Genomic DNA, 24,156 nt, shown 5'->3' with positions numbered 1-24,156 from the left:
CCTTTCCTTCAACAACCCCTCCTCCAGCGCCACCGAGTACCTCCGATCTGCCTACAGAATTTCCTCCACCAGTCTTGCTCTCTCCTCTCGTTCTGCCTCTCCCTGTGTGTCAGGATCGAAATACATGCAACCCTAACGTACTTCCTTAAGTGCCTCCCACAGTGTACGTCCGTGAGCTCCCCCGTGTCATTCAACTCCAAATACCCTGAATGGCAGCCCTCACCCACTCGTATACAGCCTCACATCTAACTGCTACTGCGGCCATTGGCCCCCCCTGTACCACCCGTAAATCCACATAGTGCAGCGCACGGTCGGAAACCACAATCATTGAGTGCTCCAAGTTGGCCAGCAGTGCCTTGTCCATCACAAAAAGATTTGATCCAGGAGTACACCCGGTGCACATGTGAAATGCACGAGAACTCTTTCGCCCTCAGCCTCCCAAACCTCCATCCCCCCCATGAACTACCTCAACTCTTTAGCCACCGCTGACATTTTGGCGACTTAGGACTCGACCGATCCAAACTCTGATCCAAGACAGTATTGAAACCAGCCTATGTGTGTTCAAGTCCAGGATCCTCCCTAACATCCACCTGAAAGTCTGCGTCATCCTAATTCGGGTCATAAACATTCACCAGGACTACCGGCATCCCCTCCAACATCCCACTGACCACCACATATCTATTCCCCCAGATCAACCACCATGCTCCCCACCTCAAAATTGACTACCACCCCTTTTGTCTTAATGCCTAACCCTGAGTGAAACACCTGCCCCACCCACCCCTTCCTCTGCCTCGGCTGATCCCCCAACTTCAGGTGCACCTCCTGCAAGAACACAATGTCCACTTTGTACTGGTAGATCCACAGCTCACTCCCATCCCGGATACATTTCTTGGTCTGTGTCGCCCACCTCAAGATCTGTTTATCCAGGAACCGATCAGCCTCATCACCATTGCCCTTGGCAGCTCCCCTACTAAGTGCTGGAAAATGTGATTAGAATCGATAGATGCTTGATGGCCGACATAGAGACGATGGGCCGAAAGACCCCCTGCTGTGCTCTAAAAATCTATGACTTTCTCCAAATGTACACTGGGTGTGTGAATTATGTGTTATGTTCTTTTTACATTTAACTTGTATTAACATTTTTTCCCACAGGAATTATGGGCAAAGAAGGAAGACAAGCAGTGAGAAATAGTGACTATGCGATAGCAAGATTCAGATTCCTCGCTAAGTTACTATTTGTACATGGCCACTTCTATTATGTCAGAATATCAAATCTTGTACAGTACTTTTTTTATAAGGTATGTTGTTTTGATTAATCTTTAATTTTACAAGTATTATCAGTCACATTTTTAACATTGTCCTGTGTATTAACAAAACTCTTTTTCACTTGACTTTTCTCTTTCTTTTCCTGACTTCTGTGGTAGTGTTGATGTGACCACAGTTTTATATAAACCTTGCATTCCTATAGCACCTTTCATGACCACAGGACATCGCAAAGCACTTTAAAGCGCAGGAGAGGCCAAACTTTCTGAACTTATAATCGTCAGATATTCAAAACCTGCAAGACATGGACAACTTCTACAGACACACTGCTCAACTGACCTTAGCAGCCTTGCTCTTCCAATGTGGGAAATCAGTCCAGAGGTTTAAAAAAAAAGGATTGATTATACTTGGAAAAACATTGTAAACACCCACTGAACAAAAAAATTGATTTGGAGTACCTGTATCCCAATCCAGTAGATACTTACATTCCTATCTTTTGTAGTAAACTGTCTCCTCTCAATTCAGTTGGCGGCTGCAGGCTGATAGGTCAGCAGTGAATGGATGGGTTAGGGAGATCAGGATGTCACTCCAAAATGGATTTGTTTGGTCCACATGGTCCTATGAAAGACTGATGGGAAACTGAAAGGAATCTTGTATGGAGACTGAATCAATCATGGATTTGCGGAGCAGTTGGACCAAATTCAGGAATGGCTGAAATGAATCATCTTGTTTGTATCCCTCCCTGTGTTGCTGTCCACTCTCCGGTTCTTTCCCTGTGTGAAACTGTTACCTCCTATGTGCAACGTAATGATTTCACAACTCGAGGAATGAGCCACGCTATTTTAAATGTGAAAGAACCACACGAGGCTTACAAGCTGCAGTTTGGCCATCCTTTTACAGCCAATGTGTTGTTGTGAAGTGTTGAATGACACCATGAAAATGGCAGGTTTTGACACTGACAACTGGATGACAGTCACTGATGGCCATGACCTCTGGAGATGCACTGTTTGGATGGGCTTTGGAAGAGACAAGTAGAAATGAAAAGCTCAGCTGGCCGAGAAGAGGGCCCAGGCAAAACTGAGCCCAGTGAATCATGCTGCATCTTGGCCCACTGTCGTCCTTTGCAGCAAATGTGGTCGAGACTGTCATGTCACAGTGGGGCTCCTGAACTACACCAGGCGATGCTTAAAAGTTGACAACAATGGCAAAAAACATTCTCTTATGAGACAGAAGGCTGCAACCATGATTGTAAGGTAGAAAACGTGGCAGTCAATTTGCACACAGCAATAAACAGCAATGTAATAATGAGCATATAATCTGTTCTCATGATGTTGATTGAGGGATAAATATTGGCCAAGACACCATGAATAACTGCTACTCTTCAAAATAGCCTATAGGATCTTTCATGCCCTGCTGAGAGTTTACCTTCCTCATCCAAACAATTTAGCACACTCAGTACCACGCTGGAGTGTCACACTTTGCTCAAATCTCTGGCAGCACGGTAGCATTGTGGATAGCACAAATGCTTCACAGCGCCAGGGTCCCAGGTTCAATTCCCCGCTGGGTCACTGTCTGTGTGGAGTCTGCACGTTCTCCCCCGTGTGTGCGTGGGTTTCCTCCGGGTGCTCCGGTTTCCTCCCACAGTCCAAAGACGTGCAGGTTAGGTGGATTGGCCATGATAAATTGCCCTCAGGGTCCAAATTGCCCCTTAGTGTTAGGTGGGGTTTCTGGGTTACGGGGATAGGGTGGAGGTATGGGCTTGGGTAGGGTGCTCTTTCCAAGAGCCAGTGCAGACTCGATGGGCCGAATGGCCTCCTTCTGCGCTGTAAATTCTATGAGTGGTATTTGAATCCACAAGCTTCTGACTCTGAGCCATGACTTAGTGCCCTGACCAAATTCCTGCTTTATGAACTAAGATATCCGGCTGTTTGAGAGTGAAGAGTTCCCCACACAAGCTTAACCATCTTGCCCATTTATACGCTTTTCAAGTAAAATTACAATCGGAAATGCAAAGCATAACCTTTCCCCCTTGCATTAACCAAGTGGAGCATGCTCCAAAACTGCTTAGAGCTGTCTATGTTGAATTTGCAGATATCTGCAATGAAACCTGTAAACTGTAGTTTAGTAGGCAATGTCTTTGAAGGAGTGTTTTAAAACAAACTTCTGCAGAATGTTAAATTAATTTCTCAGGCAAACTCACAGAATCAAAGTGGAGATATGTGGATTTTGGAGCTATTTCATAATTGGCAGCGGTGAATTTAATATGCATTTTTTTTCACATCACCTGACACCATGTTAAAATCTAACTAAACCTGTGTTTTTTTTTCTCCCCAGAATGTCTGTTTTATTACACCTCAATTTTTATATCAGTTCTTCTGTATGTTTTCACAACAGGTAAGCATTTTTCATATAAATTCTTGACTTGAGACCAAAATTTATTAACTTTTTCTGCACACAGTATTTGCTACTTCCCTCAGTTCTTATTTAATGGCGTTACAAGCTTCTGAAGGGAGAAGCAGTTATCAAAAGCGTAGAATTTATTTTCTGTGGGAGGGTTACTCTGGGCATCACTTGCATTGTATTCATTTTTTCACGTCAGGGCATTTTCCAGCATTCCTGCAATTCTGCCCTCCTGTGCATCACCAATAACCTTCACCTCACCATTAGCCAGCTTGTAAATTCAGCTGCTTAGACCTGCAAGTTCTGCAATTTGCTGCCTAGTCAAGATGGCTGTGAAGTATTTTGGAGCCTCCCAATGTTGTGAACAGTATGTTTGGATGTACTTAGGGGAGGCAGCGGTTTCGTTGTATTGTCATTGAACTAGTAATCCAGAGACCCAGAGTAATGTTCTGAGGACCTAAGTTTGTATCCCACCACGGCAGATGGTCAAATTAGCATTCAATAAACAGTCTTGAATTAAAAGTCTAATGGTGACCATGAAACCATTGTCAATTGCCAGAAACCCATCTGGTTCACTAATACCTTTTGGGAAGCGTCCTTCTCCTATCTGACTACATGTGACTCCATGCATAGCAATGGGGTTGACTCGCAAGTGCCCTCTGAAATAACATAGCAAGCCACTCTGTTCAAAGGCGATTAGGGATGGGTAATAAATGCTGGGCCAGCCAACAACACCTGCATCCCATGAATGAGTTTGCAAAAAAAGGTTTTTCATTTCTGAGGAAATATTGAGATCCTTAAATGACATATTTTTAAGCATGTAGGCCAGCTATACCTTCCTACAATTTTTCCTGGAGACTATGCTTTCCTCAAGTTGAGTCCATGTGTGTATATCTGTTCAACTGTAATATGAATTTTACATAAGTGTTTGAAAGTCAGCTAGGTGGAAGCACTGGCATTGCCGCTGGACTAGTAATCCAGTGGATGAGTATGTTGCTTTGGGAGCCCTGGTTTGAATTCCCATCATGACAGATGGTGGAATTTGATAAAAATCTGTAATGATGGCCATGAAACCTTTGTCAATTGCTGGGAAAAATTATCTGGTTCACTTTAGCAAGAATCCTGCTGTTGTTACATGATCTGGCCTACATATGACCCCAGATCCACAACAATGTAGTTGACTCTTAAATGCCCCCTGAAATGTACCAAATGCTACAAAGGCAACAAAAAGGAATGAAACCAACGGACCATCTGGCATCGACCAATGCACCCAGAAACAGCAATGGCAAACCTAGCCTTGTTCCCCCTTCAATGTCCTCCTTACTAACATCTGGGGGCTTGTGCCTAAATTGGGACAGCTGTTTCACAGAGTCGTCAAGCAACAGCCTCACACAGTCATACTCATGGAATCACATCTTACAGATAATGCCCCAGGCACCACCACCATCATTCCTGGGTAAGCCCTGTCCCACCAGCAGGACAGACCCTGCGGAGGTGGCGGCACAGTGCTATACAGTTGGGAGGGAGTTGCCAGGGACTCGTCAACATTGACTCTGGACCCAATGAAGTCTCATGGCACCTGGTCAAACATAGGCAAGGAAACCTCCTGTTGATTACCACACAACGTCCTCCCTCAGCTGATGAATCTGTACTCCGCACTATTGAACACGACTTGGAGGAAGCACTGCACGTGGCAAGGGTGCAGAATGTATTCTGGGTGGGTGCTTTAATGTCCGTTACCAAGGGTGCCTCGGAGCACCGCTATTGACCGAGCTGCCAATTCCTAAAGGACATAGCTGCTGGACTGAATCTGTGGCAGGTTATAAGGGAACCAACCAGAGGCAAAAAAGGAAATAAAAGGGTCTTTTTCAGGATGGCAGCCGATGACTAGTGGTGTGCCTCAAGGGTCTGTGCTGGTACCACAACTTTTTACAATATACATTAATGATCTGGAAGAAGGTACTGAAGGCACTGATCCTAAGTTTGCAGATGATACAAAGATCTGTAGAGGGACGGACAGTATTGAAGAAGCAAGGGGGCTGCAGAAGGACTTGGACAAGCTAGGAGTGAGCAATGAAGTGGCAAATGAAATACAATGTATTGACGTTCCTTCACTGTTGCTGGGTATTACAATCCCGGACCGGGCCCCAATGTTTGCTGGGTTAACAGACAGAAATTTATGAAAGGTGAAGAAAGGATACTTCGCTCCAGGATTGATTCCAAAAACAGGGATATGGTATATTAAAGCCATCCTTATTATTAACACAGTATTATACTATCTTAACGTCACAGAAATATAGCTTACAATTACAAGTTAAACAATGCTTAATAATATGAGACACTAACTCCTGTCTGCTTCCTTCTTTATCCAATCAGGCAAAATACATCACCGGTCAAAACCCACTTTTAAATAAAGTTAGTAAACACAGGATTACATGCCAGCTGGACACAACCTTTAAATAAAGAATTCCTCCAAAAGACGGCATAGTGAGAGAGAGAGATCTCATCAGGAAACAGTCTGCACATTCTTGTCTGCATCAGAGTACTGCTCAACCTGACAACCTTTTGCACAAGTTGTTCTGTTCACAGCCAAATCTAAACTGATTGCTAGAGACCTAGTTCAGATTTAGCTCCTCCCATTGCTACACTGTCTTTACCTCCACAAATTCCATGATCTAATTACTTAACTACTCCCCAGAACAAAAACCCATTAGCCTCTCCTTTTTAAACATGAGCATGGTTTGAAATAACGATAATCTCACACGTACAACTACCAACAGAATGTAATCAGGAATTTGCGACGGACCTGGCACCACATCTGTTGGGGGCATTTAATGAAGCACTGGAGAAGGGGGAGTTGCCGGAGACAATGACGCAGACAGTAATCACCCTAATCCCGAAAAAGGGGAAGGACACAGTGGAATGTGGGTCGTATAGGCCCATATCACTATTGAACACTGATGTGAAAGTATTGGCTAAGTTGTTGGCGGGAGGATGAAGGAATGTCTCCAGTGTGGTGGCAAAAGATCAAACCGGGTTCGTGAAGGGCAGGTAGCTTGCGAGTAATATAAGACTATTGAATGTGGTGATGAATCCGTCGGGGACTCTTGTACCGGAGGTGGTGGTGTCCATGGACGCGGAGAATGCATTTGATTGGGTGGAGTGGCAGTACATGTTCGAGTTTTTGGGAAGGTTTGGGTCGAGATTTGTGGCATGGGTGAGGTTGCTGTATGTGGCTCCGAGGGTGAGGACGAATGAGATTATCTCAAAGCTTTGACTTATACAGTGGTACACGGCAGGGGTGCCTGCTGTTGCCGCTGCTGTTTGCGCTGGCCAGAGAGCCATTGACGATGGATCTCGGGGCGCCGGCAGAGTGGCGAGGGATTATGAGGGGACAGAGGGAGCATGGGGTGTCGCTCTATGCCGATGACCTCTTGCTGTATGTTTCTGATTCGTTGGAGAGTATGGGAAGGATTACTGGCCAGCTGGGGAGGTTTGGAGGGTTCTCGGTACAGGCTGAATGCAGAGAAAAGTGAGGTATTCCCTGGCACTGTGGGCTAATTTAGGGGGGTTGCCATTTACGGTAGCAAGGGATAGATTTGGGGATTCGGGTAGTGAGGGAATGGACAGGGCTCCATAGGTGGAATTTAGCAAAGCTGGTAAAGGAGGCTAGGGAGGATCTTAGGAAATGGGATATACTGCATTTAACGCTGGCGGGGTGGGCTCCAAGTGGTGAAAATTTATATTCTGTCACGGATCTTGTTTACCTTTCAAGCTCTCCCGATCTTTATGCCAAAGGCCTTTTTTTTTTTTCGGAAAGTAGATACAATAATTTCTGACTTTGTATGGGCGTGGAAGGTGCCGAGGGTGGAGAGGACCCTGCTACAGAGGCAGCAGGAGGGTTGGAGTTACCAAACCTACTTCATTATTATTGGGCGGCGAATGTGGACAAGGTGCGGCGGTGGTGGGAAGGAGATGAGGTAGAGTGGGTTAGGATGGAGGAGGAATCTTGTCAGGGGTCTAGTTTGAGGGCTATGGTGACAGCACCGTTGCCAATGGCTCCGAGTAGGTATTCAGTGAGCCCGGTGGTGCAGTCCACGGTGAAGATATGGAATCAGTTGAGGCATTTTAAGGTGGAAGGGGTGTCAGTGCTAACGCCGCTGTGCGAGATTCATGGGTTTGATCGGGGGGGGGGGGGGGGGTGATGGTTAGTGTATACAGAAGGTGGAGGGAAATGGGGCTGGTCAAGGTGAGGGATCTGTATTTGGAGGAAGGGTTTGCCAGTCTGGGGGGACTAAGGGAGAGGGTAGAGCTGTTGAGGGGGAATGAGTTCAGGTGTCTGCAGGTTAGGGACCTTGCGCCAAAGGTCTGGAGGGAGTTCCCTCGGTTGCCAGGATATATCCTGCTGGAGCGACTGCTGCTTCCGGATGTGGAAGGGGAGGGAAGAATTGGGGATATATACAAGTGGCTGGGGGAGCAGGGAGGCAATCGGGTGTTGAAGATCAAGGAGAAATAGGAAGCAGAGTTGGGAGGGGAGATCAATTGGGGAGTATGGAGTGAGGCACTGCCTAGGGTAAATGGGACCTCTTATGCAAGGATGAGTCTGATACAGTTTAAGATGGTGCACAGGGTGCATATGGTGAGAATCAGTGGGTTATTTCAGGGGGTAGCAGATGAGTGTGAGAGGTATGGGCGGGGGCCAGCGAATCTCACGCACATGTTTTGCGATTGCAAAAAATTGGGAAGATTCTGGGCAGGTGTATTCACGGTCTTAGCCAGGATAGTGGAGGAGGGAGTGGACCCGGACCCTTTGGTGGCGACATTTGGGGTTTCGGAGAAACCGGAGTTGATGGAGAGGAGGACGGCCAATGTCTTGGCCTTCGCCTCTCTGATTGCACACTGGTGAATTTTGCTGGAGTGGCGGTCGGCATCGCCACCGGGGGCAGCAGCATGGTTGGGTGACCTGTACGACTTCTTGTGGTTAGAGAAGATAAAGTATGAGTTAAGGGGCTCTTTAGGGGGGGTTTGAGGAAAGGTGGGGGATATTTGTGACCGTGGCGGGGGGGGGGGGGGGGGGGTGAAAAAGGAGAAAAGTCTGTACAGACTGTTTAGTTGATTGCTGGGAAGTATGTTCCCGGGGTGTTTATTCACTGTAACCTGTTTTGATACATGTTTGTAATAAAAACATTTTTTTTTAAATCTCGTGTGTACAACATCTTAATTGTACCCTTTTGTAGCAAGTGTCTGTCTTTATTTTAAGCCAGTATTTTTTTTTTTTTAAATACTACTGCAGCAGACATATACACACCCCAACCCAGACATTTAAAAAACCATCACTACACACCCATAACGTGGGTCAGAATTGTGGAACTCCCTCCCTAACAGCACTGTGGGTGTACCTACGCCTCTGGACAGCAGTGGTTCAAGAAGGCAACTCGCCACCATCATCTCAAGGATAACTAGGGATAAGCAATAAATGTTGGCTTTGCCAGTGACTCCCATATCTGCTAATTTTTTTTAAATGGCATGTGGATAATGCATGTACATATAAGTTAATAACGAGAGAGATATTTACGGTTCAATTACCACAACAATGTTTTTTTTTTTTACAGACATTGTATGATGGTGCTTACCTGACATTGTACAACATTTGCTTCACTTCTTTACCCATCCTCATGTACAGTTTGCTTGAACAGGATGTGCACACTCATGTACTTAAGAGCAAGCCAGCGTTGTACAGGTAAGTTGAATTCCTTATTGCATTCTTTGTATCTTTTCCACATGATAAATTAAAAGTTTTTTATTCTTTTATTTAAAATTGTGGCAATGAAGTATTCGGAAAGGGTGATTTTATCCTGTGAGTCAGAATGGTGGAGTCCTACTGAAGCAGCAGTATTGGACCTATAGGGTGTGAATAAGTTTACAGATTGGCATAAAATAGGTTTGAAACCTTTACAAAATGCTGTATTTAGTCAGTTCAGGGTAGACTGGTATAGTGGTATTGTTAATGGACGAATAGTCCAAAGACCGAGGGACTCCGGTTTGAATCCCACTCTGGCAGATGGTGAAATTTGTATTAAAAGTCTAATAATCAACATGAAACCATTGTCAATAGTCATGAAACCCCATCTGGTTAACTAATGTCCATTAGGGAAGGAAATCTGCCATGCACTGAAAGAAATCTGCTATACGTGACCATGCGGTCGACTCTTGGCCTAGCAAACCACTCAGTTCAGCGGTAATTAGGGATGGGCAATAGGTACTGGCCCAGCTGGTGCCGCTGCATCCCATGAATGAATTTTTAAAAATTAACCAAAATCATTTGTCATTTTGTATAAGCTCATTAATATTTTGTATTTTTACAGAGAAATTAGCAGAAATGAGCTCTTGTCTCTCAAAAGATTTCTGTATTGGACACTGCTTGGATTTTCTCATGCCTTTATATTTTTCTTCGGTTCTTACCTTCTGAGGCGAGATGATGCATCCATGATGGGGAATGGACAGGTAGGACCTACTATTTCTAAAATAAACTACAAAGGGAATCGGGAGGTGAAATCCCAACCTCTCACTTGGTCTTGTATTTGTATGGTTGGTCCAGCTCAGTTTGTGGTAACCCAGTTGATAGTGGGGGTTTCTGCGTTGGTAAAGCCATTTAATGTCATGGGGAGATGGTTAGATACTCTCTCTTGTTGGAGATGGGATTGGATTTGTTTATTGTCACGTGTACCGAGGTACAATGAAAAGTATTGTTCTGCGTACAGCTCGGACAGATCATTCCGAACATGAAAAGAAAATACCTAGGGCAAACATAAAATGCACAATGTAAATACATAGACACAGGCATCAGGTGAAGCATACATGAGTGTAGTACTATTCAGCAGAGATGTGTGAAGAGATCAGATCAGTCCATAAGAGGGTTGTTTAGGAGTCTGGTAACAGCAGCGAAGAAGCTGTTTATGAATCAGTTAGTGCGTGTTCTGAGACTTTTGTATCCCCTGCCTGATGGAAGAAGACGGTTTAGACAGAGTCAATGGATGGGAGGTAGGTTTGTGTGATGGACTATGCGGTGTTTACGACTCTCTGTATTTTTTTTACGGTCTTGGGCTGAACAGTTGCTATACCAGGCTGTTATGCAGCCAGATTGGATGCTTTCTATGGTGCTTCTGTAAAATTGGTAAGAGTCAATGTGGACATGCCGAATTTCCTTAGTTTCTGTGGACATGCCGCATTTCCTTAGTTTCCTGAGAAATTATAGATGCTGTCTTGCTTTCTTGGTTGTAGCGTCGACATGGGTGGACCAGAACAGAATTTTGGTGATGTGCACACCTAGGAATTTGAAACTGTCAGCCATCTCCACCTCCACCCCATTGATGCAGACAGAGGTGTGTTAGGGTACTTTGCTTATTGAAGTCCATGACCAGCTCTTTAGTTTTCCTGACTTTGAGGGAGAGATTGTTGTTGTTACGTTGCTCCACTTGGTTCTCCATCTACATCCTGTATTCTGACTCATCGTTGTTCAAGATCCGACCCACTGCAGTTGTTTCTTCAGCAAACTTGTAAATGGAGTTGGAGCCAAACGTGTGTGTATAGGGAGTATAGTAGGGGGCTAAGTACACAGCCTTACGGGGCCCCGGTATTGAGGACTATCGTGGAGGAGGGATCCAGGGTAAGGTAGCCAATCGGATACAAAATTGGCTTGATGACCGAAGACAAAGGGTGGGTTTAGAGGGTTGTTTTTCAAACTGGAGACCTGTGACCAGCGGTGTGCCTCAGGAATCAATGATGTGTCCACTGTTATTTATATTAATGATTTGGATGAGAATTTAGGAGGCATGGTTAGTATTTTTTGCAGATGATATCAAAATTGGTGGCATATTGGACAGTGAAGAAGGCTATCCAGGATTGCAACGGGATCTTGATAAATTTGGCCAGTGTGCCGATGAATGGCAGATGAAGTTTAATTTAGATAAATGTGAGATAATGCATTTTGGTAGATCAAATCTGGGCGGGGCCTATTCAGTTAATAGCAGGGAGTTGGGGAGAGGTACAGAACAAAGAGATCTCTGGGTACAGGTTCATAGCTCCTTGAGTCACAGGTAGACAGGGTGGTGAAGAAGGCATTCGGCATGCTTGGTTTCATTGGTCAGAACATTGAATACAGGAGTTGGGACATCGTATTGAAGTTGTACAGGACATTAGTAAGGCCACACTTGGAATACTGTGTACAGTTCTGGTCACCCTATTATATAAAGGATATTATTAAGTTAGAAAGATTGCAGAAAAGACTTGCTCGGATACTACCGGGATTTGAATTCGAAGGAGAGGCTGGATAGACTGGGACTTTCCCTGGAAGGTAGGAGGTTAGGGGTGATCTTATAGAGGTCTATAAAACAATGAGGGGCATAGATAAGGTAGATAGTCAGAAAGGGTGATATAGTTCCAAGTCAGGATGGTGAGGCTTGCAGGGGAATTTGCAGAAGGGGTGGTGTTCCCCCGCATCTGCTGCCCTTGTCCTTCTAGGTCAGGCATTGTCAAACTCGGAGGCATGACCCGCGAGAGGGTTGCGGAGCCATCTGGTCGCGGAACTCCCGAACCCGCAAATCCCGAACGTGCAAATCCACCTGCAGCAGCCAGCTTTTAATAATGCTGGCTGCAAGTGGCCTTCAAAATGGCCAGGAACAGAAAAAAAAATGTGTCCGCACTGCGCATGCGCACCGATGATCGAGCATGCATGCACAGAGCGGCCGCATTTTTTTTATGTGGTCGCAGCTATTTTTCTTTCGAAGTTCGGAGGGGGCAAAGGGACCCAAAACCATTTCTATTTTTGTCAGCAACAAACAAGGTGAGAGAAAATGTTAGGTCACGCAGGTCGGCCGGCGTGGGCCACGAAGGTCAGCCGGGTAGGTCCCGAAGGATGGCCGGTTGGTAAAAATGAGTCCCCAAACAAAAAGTTTGAAAAACACTGTTCTAGGTGGTAGAGATAAGAGGTTTGGGATGTGGTGGTGCTGGAGGCTTGGCGAGTTGCTTGATGACAGACATTTCAGACTAAGTTAGGAATGTTAAATTCTTTATTCATGTGATCTAATGGAATCATATTAACTTGGATCTGCTTTTCCAATGCATTCTGTGATGGGATTGATTAATGCACCAGCCACACTCCAGACTTTGGTCAGTTTGTGCTCGGAACAGATTACTTCACATCCCCAATCACTTAGTAATATAAAACAATCTTGGAGGTTGAAGAGGTTATCTTGCTTTGGTGAAACATTTTGTTTGCATTTAATTGCAAATCAAGCTAATAATTTCAGGTTTAAGAAACATTGAGTGGACTTCATTTAACATTCAAATGCTTGAAATGATTTAATTTGCCTATTTGTTCTGTAATATGAAACATTTTATTGGCACTGGATAAGGATGATGAGAATCATGTGTATATATATATATTATATATATATATATATATTTATATATTTAAACACACAAGTTCTGTTTTCCCTGTGCAGCGTGCAGTGTGAACTGGGTCATATAACTTGATGCTGCTGATTTCGCTAATCTCCATGCAGTCTTTGGGTTCAGCCTCTGCTATAAGATAGTATTCAGTCTCAATATTCCATTAGGCTTTAATTTTATGAGAACTTACTGTTATCTACAAATGTAGATTTGGTTTACTTTATTGAGTAATTTAGGCTACATGGATTGCTGTCACATCTGTTTATTATAATTGTTGAAATTTACAGAGGGGCGATTTCTTGCTTTCTAGCTAAGGTAACACTTGGTCTTTTGTTAAGGAGATTGATCAATTATCCATTTTCTTTGTCATTAATGTGCATTATTTGTGAGAATTCTGGAGGATTTGGATTTGAATTTTAACTTGCTGCTTTTTATATTTAGAAATTTGGAAACTGGACGTTTGGCTTTCTGGTGTTCACAGTTATGTTTATTACTGTTACATTAAAGGTAGGTGTATTATTAAGGCTGAGAACCGAAGAAATAAGAGCATTTTATTGAATTATGTTTGTGCTAATATGCATTCTCTTGTGCCGATTTCATTGAATGACATGTATTTCTATAAATAAGTGTCATCATAAAATTAAGAATTATTACTGATTCTGAAGGCTAACTTGTCAGCTCTGCATTATATGAAATATAAAATTTGGACTTCCGGTGGCGGCAATGCGGAGCTAAGCCGCACGTTCAGCAGCTCCCACTTTCGTAGGACTTGTGGGATCTTTTAAGGGCCCCAAACGGCAGGGATTCCCGGTGTGTGAAGGGGTCTGGAGTAATACCCCCGGGATTTATGGTGCGGACCCGGAGTGGGCCGAGGAAAAAACGGCAGCAGCTCCCCTGGAAAAGCGGGGGAAGGTGGACAAAATGGCGGCCGGTGGAGGCAGTGGGCGCAGGAGCAGCAGGCGGCCCTTCTGCGCTACTTTACGGAGCTGAAAGTGGAGTTGCTGGACTGTTTGAAAGTTACTACAAGTAAGCTGCAGACAACCCAGGGTGCAGCGATCCTTGAGTTGCAGCAACAGGCCTCTGAGCGCGAGGATGAGGTCTCGGCCCTCGTGGGGAAGGTAGAGATGCACGAGGCGCTCCACAAAAAGTGGCAAGATCGTTTTGAGGAGATGGAGTTTCGGTCAAGGAGAAAGAACTTGCGGATCCTGGGCCTCGTGGAGGGGTCGGACCTGCCGGCTTACGTGGCCGTGATGCTGAACTCGCTGGTGGGGGTAGGATCTTTCCATCTGCCCCTGGAGCTGGAGGGGACCCACAGAGTACTGGCCAGGCGGCCTAAGGCGAATGAACCCCCCGCGGGCGGTGCTGGTGCAGTTCCATCGGTTCATTGACCGGGTGTGTGTGCTGCGATGGGCCAAGAAGGTGAGGAGCAACAAGTGGGAGAATTCGGTAGTGCGCATCTACCAGGACTGGAGTGCGGAGGTGGCTAAGCGGAGGGCCGGGTTCAACCGGACGAAGGCGGTGCTCCACAGCAGGCATGTGAAATTCAGCATGCTGGCGCTTGTGGGTCACCTACAAAGACCGGCATCACTATTTTTAGTCCCCGGAGGAGGCGTGGGCCTTTGTGCAGGCTGAAACGTTGGACTCGAACTAGGGATTGGGGACTGTGGGGGTTTTTTTGTATCACTGTTTATGCTGTTGCTGGCTATTCTGTTTCTTTTTCTGTTTTCGGATGGTGTTGGTTATGGTTTTGTGGTTTAAGGGGAGTGTTGGGGGTCTGTTTGTTTTGTACGGGGTTGGTGGATGGGTTGGGACTGCTATTTGGGAGCTGCGTGGGTGGGGTGGGGCGGGGCAGTGTGAAAGCGCGGCCTTTCCTCTGGACGAAGGGGGTGGAGCTGGAGGCAAGGGGCGTGGATATCAGTTCTGTTTTCCCGCGCTGAAGCGGTGCCAAGGAGCTGCTGCAGGGGGCGGGGTGACCCCATATCGGGAGGGGTCGGAGTTAGGGCGGGTGCTGCCGGGGTCAGCAGAAGTCAACTGGCTCACGGGAGCACTGTGGAGGGAGTGTCGCAGCTAGGAGGGGTCCTAGCCTGGAAGGGGAGGGGTGGGGGATACCGGGTTGCTGCTGGACTGGCCAGAGAGGAGCTGGTGCGGGCCGGGGTGAGGTTCTATCGCCATGGAAACGGGCCGAGTGGGAGGTGCTGGCCCGGGGCGAGCAGTCGATGGGCTATGGCTAGTCGGCGGGGGAGGGGTGCCCCCTGATCCGGCTGATCACGTGGAACGTGAGGGGGTTGAATGGGCCGGTTAAGCGGGCCCGGGTGTTTTTGCATCTGAAGGGGCTGAAGGTGGACATGGACATGCTTCAGGAGACCCACCTGAAGGTGGCGGACCAGGTTCGTCTGAGGAAGGGGTGGGTGGGGCAAGTTTTCCATTCAGGGCTCGACGCGAAGAACCCGAGGGTGGCATTTGAGGCGTCTGAGGTGGTGGCTGATAGTGGCAGCAGATATGTGATGGTGAGCGGTAAGCTGCAGGGGGAGAGGGTGGTGTTGGTAAATGTATACGCCCCAAATTGGGATGATGCTGGTTTCATGAGGCATATGTTGGGCAGCATTCCTGACCTGGAGGCGGGGGGCCTGATCATGGGAGGGGACTTCAATATGGTGCTGGATCCCCTACTGGATCATTCTAGTTCTAGGACGGGCAGGAGCCCAGCGGCGGCCAAGGTGTTGAGGGGGTTTATGGACCAGATGGGAGGGGTGGATCCCTGGAGGTTTGGGAGGCCGAGGGCTCGGGAGTACTCTTTTTTTTTTTTTTCACCCACGTGCACAGGGTTTATTCCCGTACTGATTTTTTTGTCCTGAGTAGGGGGCTGGTCCCGAGGGTGGAGGATGCCGAATATTCGGCTATAGCGATTTCGGACCATGCTCCGCATTGGGTGGATCTGAAGATGGGGGAGGTGCAGGACCAGCGCCCGCTTTGGCGTCTGGATGTGGGGTTGTTGGCTGATGAGGAGGTGTGTAGGAGGGTCCGGGGATGTATTGAGAGGTACCTCGAGTTCAATGATACTGGGGAGGTCCGGGTGGGGATGGTGTGGGAGGCTCTGAAGGCAGTGATTAGGGGGAAGCTGATTTCCATCTGAGCCCACAGGGAGAGGAGGGAGAGGGAGAGACTGGTACGGGAGCTGCTGTGTGTAGATAGGAGATATGCGGAGGCCCCGGAGGAGGGATTGTTGGGGGAGCGGCGTAGCCTGCAGGCTAAGTTTGATTTATTGACCACCAGAAAGGCGGAGACACAGTGGAGGAAGGCGCAGGGAGCGGTCTGCGAATATGGAGAGAAGGTGAGCAGGATGCTGGCGCATCAGCTCCGCAAGCGGGTCACGGCTAGGGAGATTGGTGGAGTAAAGGATAGGGGTGGGAATGTGGTGCGGAAGGGGGTAGAGGTCAATGGGGTCTTCAGGGACTTCCACAGTGAACTGTACCGGTCGGAGCCGCCGGTGGTGGGGGGAAATGGAGAGTTTTTTTTTGGACAGGCTGCGATTTCCAAGGGTGCAGGTGGAGGGACTGGGGGCGCTGATCGAGTTGGAGTTGCTGGTTAGAGGGATTGGCCACATGTAGTCGGGGAAGGCGCCGGGACCGGATGGGTTCCCGGTTGAATTTTATAAAAAATATGCGGACCTGTTGAGCCCCCTGCTGGTTCGGACCTTTAACGAGGCATGGGAGGGGGGAGTTTTGCCCCCGACGATGTCACGGGCGCTGATTTCCCTGATCCTGAAGCGAGATAAGGCTCCCCTGCACTGGGGTTCATATAGGCCAATTTCACTGTTGAACGTGGACGCCAAGTTGCTGGCGAAGATCTTGGCCACTAGAATAGAGGACTGTGTGCCGGGGGTGATACATGAAGATCAGACGGGTTTTGTGAAGTGGAGGCAGCTGAACACTAACGTGCGAAGGCTGCTAAATGTGATAATGATGCCGGCGGCAGAAGGAGAGACGGAGATTGTGGTGGCATTAGATGCGGAGAAGGCCTTTGATAGGGTTGAGTGGGGGTACTTGTGGGAGGTGTTGGAGAGGTTCGGGTTTGGGGAGGGGTTTATTAAATGGGTGAGGTTGCTGTACGAGGCCCCGATGGCGAGTGTAGCAACAAATGGGAGGAGGTCCGAGTACTTCAGGCTCTACCGTGGGATGAGGAAGGGGTGTCCCCTGTGCCCCTTGCTTTTTTCGTTGGTAATTGAGCCTCTGGCCATGGCGCTAAGGAAGTTGGGGAGGTGGAGGGGTCTGGTGCGGGGTGGGGAGGTGCACCGAGTGTCACTTTATGCAGATGACTTGTTGCTGTATGTAGCAGACCCGATGGGGGGAATGCCAGAGGTGATGGAGATTCTTGCTGAGTTTGGGAGTTTCTCAGGCTACAAGTTAAACCTGGGCAAGAGCGAGCTGTTTGTTGTACACCCGGGAGATCAGGAGGAGGGGATTGATAGGTCCCGCTAAAAAGGGCAGTGAGGAGTTTTAGGTACCTGGGGGTTCAGGTCGCTAGGAGTTGGGGGACTTTGCATAAGCTTAATTTTACTAGGTTGGTGGAGCAGATGGAGGAGGAGTTTAAAAGGTGGGACATGCTGCCGCTGTCGTTGGCGGGTAGAGTACAGTCCGTTAAAATGACGGTGCTCCCGAGGTTTTTGTTTTTGTTCCAGTGCCTCCCCATTCTTATTCCGAGGGCCTTTTTTAGGAGGGTGAATAATAGCATCACGGGATTTGTTTGGGTGCATGGGACTCCGAGGGTGAGGAGGGTCTTTTTGGAGCGGGGCAGGGATAGAGGGGGGCTGGCGCTGCCCAACCTCTCTGGGTACTATTGGGCGGCTAATGTCTCGATGGTACGCAAGTGGGTAATGGATGGGGAGGGGGCAGCATGGAAACGGATGGAGAGGGCGTCCTGCGGAGGCACGAGCCTGAAGGCACTGGTAACGGCACCGTTGCCGCTCCCTCCAACGAGGTACACCACAAGGCCGGTGGTGGCGGCTAACCTCAAGATTTGGGGGCAGTAGAGGCGACACAGGGGGGAAGTGGGTGGCTCGGTGGAGGCCCCGCTGCGGGGGAACCACCGGTTTGTCCCAGGGAACATTGATGGCGGGTTCCTGGGGTGGCACAGGGCGGGCATAGGAAAGTTGGGAGACCTGTTCATTGACGGGAGGTTTGCGAGCCTGGGTGAGTTGGAGGAGAAGTTTGAGCTCACCTCCGGGGAATATGTTCCGGTACCTTCAGGTCAAGGCGTTTGCTAGGCGGCAGGTGGAGGGGTTCCCTTTGCTGCCCCCGCGGGGGGTAAGAGATAGGGTGCTGTCAGGGGTGTGGGTCGGGGATGGGGAGGTGTCTGACATCTACTAGGTGATGCAGGAGGTGGAGGAGGCGTCAGTAGAGGAGCTGAAGGCTAAGTGGGAAGTGGAGCTGTGGGAGCAGATTGAGGAGGGGACATGGGCGAACGCCCTGGAGAGGGTGAACTCCTCCTCTTCATGTGCGAGGCTTGGCCTCATCCAGTTCAAGGTACTGCACAGGGCTCATATGTCCAGGATGAGGATGAGCAGGTTTTTTGGGGGTGAGGACAGGTGCATTAGGTGTTCGGGGAGCCCAGCGAACCATGCCCATATGTTTTGGGCTGCCCGGCACTGGGGGAATTCTGGCAGGGGGTGGCGAGGACGGTGTCGAGGGTGGTAGGGTCCAGGGTCAAGCCAGGCTAGGGACTCGCGATATTTGGGGTTGGGGTGGAGCAGGGAGTGCAGGAGGTGAAAGAGGCCGGTGTTTTGGCCTTTGCGTCCCTAGTAGCCCGGCGGAGGATCTTGTTGCAATGGAAAGATGCGAGTCCCCCAAGCGTGGAGACCTGGATCAATGACATGGCGGGATTCATTGAGCTGGAGAAGGTTAAATTCGCCTTGAGGGGGTCGGTACAAGGGTTCTTTAGGCGTTGGCATCCTTTCCTCGACTTTCTGGCTCAACGATAGGGAACTAGGTCAGCAGCAGCGGCAACCCGAGGGGGGTTCGGGGGGGTATTGTTTATGTTAATTTAATTTATTTTGAATTTATTTTGTTGTTCATCGGGTTTGGGGGGGGGGTGGGGGGGGGCTCGTTATATGCGTTGTTACGGGTCCGGTGGGTGTTTTATTATTGTTATTGTTTTGTTATACATTTTTCATAAATTTCAATAAAAATATTTTTTTTTAAAAGAAATATAAAATTTGTATCAGTGTCAAAATTCATTCAAACAAAAGTGTTATTTGGAATATACAACATAGGGACAGGTCATTTAGCCCAATTAGTCTATGGTGGTTTTAAAGTGTACAAAGGTTTCCTCGCAAACATCCACCTTATCCTCTCTCTCTCTCTTTCTCCCCCCCCCCCCCCCCCCCCCCCCCTATGGAATTCCATCATTTTTAAATGTATCCCACCCTCTGCACCCTCAATGATCCGATCATCCGATTGCCCGAGGTATAATTTCTCGGCAAAAACACATTACCCATGGTCAAAGACAACTTTTGGAATGTAGTCCCCTTCTAGCCTCTTGCATCTGATGTTTGCCTGACTATCTCTGAAGTTGAAAGGGGAGTCAAAAGGTCAAACATAGTTTCCTATTAACATCAGTTTAGACGGTGAGCTTTGTGCTGAATGGGCAGTGTTTCTGTATGTCAGTAGAAAGCTATTGACACGTTGAGGCAGAGATTTTATCCCTTGAAACCTTCTCAGCATGCTTCTGAGCAGTTGTACGAAGCATTCAGCTAAGCTGTTGGTAGCTGGATGGTAGTAGGCAGATCTGATATGGCAGTTGCCACACCCCTTCGGCCGATGTGAACTGTGTACCATTATCGCTCACGAGTTGTTCAGGTCAACAGAATGTTGCAAACACCTCGTCAAGCCTTTCTATGGTCTGTTCCGTAATTGTTAATTTCATGATGGCAACCTCCGACCACTTCGAATGCGCATCAACCATGACCAAAAGCATGTGTCCTTTGACTGGTCCCACATAATCAACATGGGTACTTTACCATTGCCTGGTAGGCCATTCCCATTGATGTAAATATTATAGTGGAGGTTTCTTGATGCAGCACAAATTTGACATGACCCCACTTTCTCCTCTATTTGGGCATCCAACCCAGGCCACCAGATGTAGTTTCTCACCAACACCTTCATTCTAACTGCACCGGGATGGCCCTCGTACAGCTAATCCAGGATTCTACTCTTTCTGATAGCTTTTTTTCCTTTTTGAAAACATTTTTACTTGCACTAGTGGCTGTTACAATCAAGCAAATGATTTGCCGACGCCCCTCTAAAACCTGTAGTGTCCAGATATTTACTTGAGTTCTTACTTGCCACAGTGATGATCTTGCCTTAGAAGTCAGTGATATTTCTCCCAAACTCACTCCCAGTGCTGCATGGTCCTGAATCTCCATCGATGATTCCTTCTTCTGCCTCTCAAAATCATCGTCAAAAGTTGTTCTTCTCCCTTTTTTTGTACAGCCCAGATTTCATCGGCAGTTTCTCTTTTATGTTTATTGTTGTAGCCGCGAAGAGAGAATCCGAGGTGGCATAATTAGATTTTGTATAACATAATGCACGGTGTTTATCCACAAAAGCCGGCAAAATACTCTGATGATGTCACTGTGTAACATGTGACATTACACCAGCCAATGCTGTTACTCTGATACATAACAGGAAGGAACCTGTGATTTTTGGTGCTGGGGCAGTTCATCTGGACGGCCTTGCTGCAGCCATGCAGGAGACCAATCACTTTGACCAGATTCTTGATGACCAGCCTGACACACACTGTCATGTTGAAGGCAAGAAACTGAATACGAAAGAAGAGGTGGTTCAATATCCATGGTGGAGGCTGGGATCAGGATACTGGGCAGCTCCTTAGTGGCTGCTGCTGCCTCCAATGCATCCAAATCTGGAAGAGGAGGGTCTTGGGAAAGCTGGACGGTCCTCACCAGTATTGAAGCCAGTAACAGGCCCAAAGTAGCCATTTGTACCAAGAATGTCTTTAGTCGAGAGAAGTCCTGTCTTCCTGGCACACAGTTCTTCTCTCCCCCCCCCCCCCCCCCCCCAAACTAACGTTTAAAATGCTACCTGGAGGCTGATTGTGAGCTTGGCTTCATTGTGCAAAACCCAAGCTGTAAAGGGGGCAGGCAGAGGACTGGCTTTCCAAGGTGTCTTGGGCATATCAACAAGGAAAACAAATATAGCTCAGAATTTAATTTCTATCAAAAATCAACATCAACATGCAGCATCTGTACAGCATTCCGTGATGTCCGCAGTTTGTGGACTGTGTGATTGGATTGGGAGTTTTGTGCTGAGTTGCGGTGCAGGGCCATTGTTGGGCTGGTCATTGCTCTCGATTCGCAAGGCTTTGTGTTCGAGAGTGGAAATGCAGCCCAAGATTGTCGTGTCAACCCCTAGCGACCGCAAGATCGTCATGGCAGCCCCCAGCGACCCCTCTCTCAGTTTTGAGAGGATCCCGTGCAACATCTTTCTAGCATGGGACCATGACTAGCCTTGTGAAATTTAAAATGGTAAATGAGAGATGATGTATGGAGAGTATGGTTATCCTCATTACCACTCTGTTGATTTTTGGTTGCAGCATGGTTCCACTGAATAAGATCAGACAAGCAGAAATGGAAACTTTTTGACCAGAGTCTAGTGAATTGTTAGGCCTTTTGACTAGTGACTGCTACTTGTGGTTGTGATAATCGTAGAATTTTACACCTTGTCCATGCCGATGGGTGGGAGGCGAAGACAAATGAGAAGAGAAGTGATCAACCATGCAAAAATTACTAACTAAGGAAGAATGGTTTACATATCATTTGGACCTGTTATATTTTGAAATATAGAAACTATTCATTGTACTGAAACTATAGATAATGCATAGTGATTTCCTGAAAACTTGATGCTACGATTTCCTTGTACAGATTTTGTTTATGCTTTTCACTACTGCTAAAAATGGTATCAAAGCAGCATAAAACGGAGTCCAGTAATTCCACACTGTGAATGTGTTTTTGTGCATGAGAGAGCGCTGTATGCATATATCTCTGTTTGCATTGCTAATACAGTGTCGTGCTATGTTACACCTTGTTCTAACAATGCACTGATAATGTGACACTGTCCTTAAGATCACAAAATTAAATTGTTGAGTAAACATACCCTTGAGTCATGATTATGATTGCTCTTTGCTTAACGGACCTTGCAAATTGGAATTTGCTGGTCAAGGTCATATGTCCTGGTGCTTTTTTTGAACCTCTAGTGTTTTGAATCCAATAGTGAGCTTAATAAATATACTTTCTAAAAGCAATAAATGCCTAGGTGAGCAGGGATTGTGTGCACCAAAAATAAAGACAACTTCTTTCTCACTGGTAAAAGTATTTTCCCAAAGCACTGAAACTCAGTATCTTGAATTATTTCCAGCTGAGAACTTGGACCTGACTCTAGAATTAAGTGCTTTTCTAAATAGGTTAGTTCCTTAGCTGTATGCCACAAACTAGAACATGCAGCAGAAATCGAAGAGCATTTTCAGAAAACAAAATTTCAATCTGCGCTTGGTCATACAGGATTTAGGTTTTGCTGAGAAAAGAGATATGCAGTCAATTTTTCATCTTGTGCTCATCAGGGCAAACACAGTGCCACGTGTCAAAAAGAGAAACAATTTATATTCCATGAGAATAGGGAGCTAACTGGTTGGTAAGTTGGCTCTGATGAGTTGAGACATTGCCATGGAGAATGGTTGTTAAGTTGGTTCTGATGGGTTGAGACATTGCCATGGAGAATGTATCAGGGAACTATTGTCTCCCATGATTTTGTTTGATCAAACATTCTTAACACATTCTAGATTGTTCACCAAATGCTGCCCAATTGTGAAATCACATTGAATGTTGGACTTTTATGTTCTGAATTTGGAAGCACCAATTGGTTGAGTATGGTCAGTACTCTCCCCATTGCGAGCAGTCAAAGGGACTTGCTGTTTGATACGATCCACCCAGTGTTTGGGATGTATGACCTATGTACTGGCTTTGCATTGTCACATAAATTCACTCATTGGCAGTGAATTACATTGACAACCAATTTATAATTATCAGTAGGGCTCGAGGTCTAGCTCACTTATGATTCATATGCTGAGACCTGTCCTCTGCGGGCAAAAGAAACGTCCTGATATTGCACCTTCATCTTTTCACAAATGTATGGCTATGAGGGCAATTAAGTTTATTCCTGTTCATTGAATTTCCTTGTCAATATTATATAAATGAAGGTTTTCTTGTTATCTCAATGGACCAAAGAAATTAGGATGCGCCTTTCCCATTCTGATCTAATTCATGTAAGGTACTCCAAAAATGGGTTTGCCTTTGATCTGCAGGATGATTATCCCTTGGATATATGACCCTGCCATTGAAATTTCTCTGTGTACATTTCTAGATTATCAGCTATCATTAGAAGGTGCTCTTATTTACTCTGTCTCGGACTCTTATTGCTTTGTTAAATGAATGGTACTTTACACGTACCTCTCTCTTCAAAACTATCTACTCAGTAACAGTTTTAAAACCCCTCTGGCTGTATGCACTAGGGAATCCTTGACATGAAATGTAACTGTACATTGCAAATGTAACCTGTAATGACAAGTGTAGTCAGGCACCTGAGGTAATGAGGTACCTGAAATAAACTGATATGTATGTACTTTATATAATCTCAAATGTGAGCTGTTATGTAATGTACCGTCAGTTAATTTGAGTAAAGTATATTTTTGGAAACCACATCTCCTCACTGCCATCCATGTGTTGTAGGAACACCTTCAGTGCTGTTAGGAAAGGAGTTCCAGGATTTCGCCCCTGGCGACAGTGAAGGAACTAAGGAATTTAGTTATGGTACCACTGTTACTGAACAATTTGTCCTTGGTAAAGTGCTTGAGGTTCCTGATGTATCACCTTTTGCACACAGAGGAAATCTAATTAATTTAAAAACTATTGAAAAACCCACTTTGTTTCCCATTGTTAACTGGTTCAGAATATTAACTCCTTAAAATTTACTAATG

The 24,156-nt window shown here is 46.6% G+C and overlaps 1 protein-coding gene across 1 annotated transcript in view; it reads left to right on the top strand.

Annotated features, from left to right (window-relative positions):
• atp11b (ATPase phospholipid transporting 11B (putative)) overlaps positions 1-24,156 on the top strand; it is a 190,280-nt gene that overhangs the window by 121,997 nt on the left and 44,127 nt on the right. The window contains 5 exon segments of the mRNA XM_038817479.1: positions 1,153-1,298; positions 3,598-3,657; positions 9,276-9,403; positions 10,029-10,167; positions 13,555-13,620. Coding sequence (XP_038673407.1) covers positions 1,153-1,298; positions 3,598-3,657; positions 9,276-9,403; positions 10,029-10,167; positions 13,555-13,620 — 539 coding nt within the window.

Source organism: Scyliorhinus canicula, chromosome 13, assembly GCF_902713615.1.
Source record: "Scyliorhinus canicula chromosome 13, sScyCan1.1, whole genome shotgun sequence".
Taxonomy (NCBI): Eukaryota; Metazoa; Chordata; class Chondrichthyes; order Carcharhiniformes; family Scyliorhinidae; genus Scyliorhinus; species Scyliorhinus canicula.
This window is presented reverse-complemented; position numbering and strand designations above follow the sequence as displayed.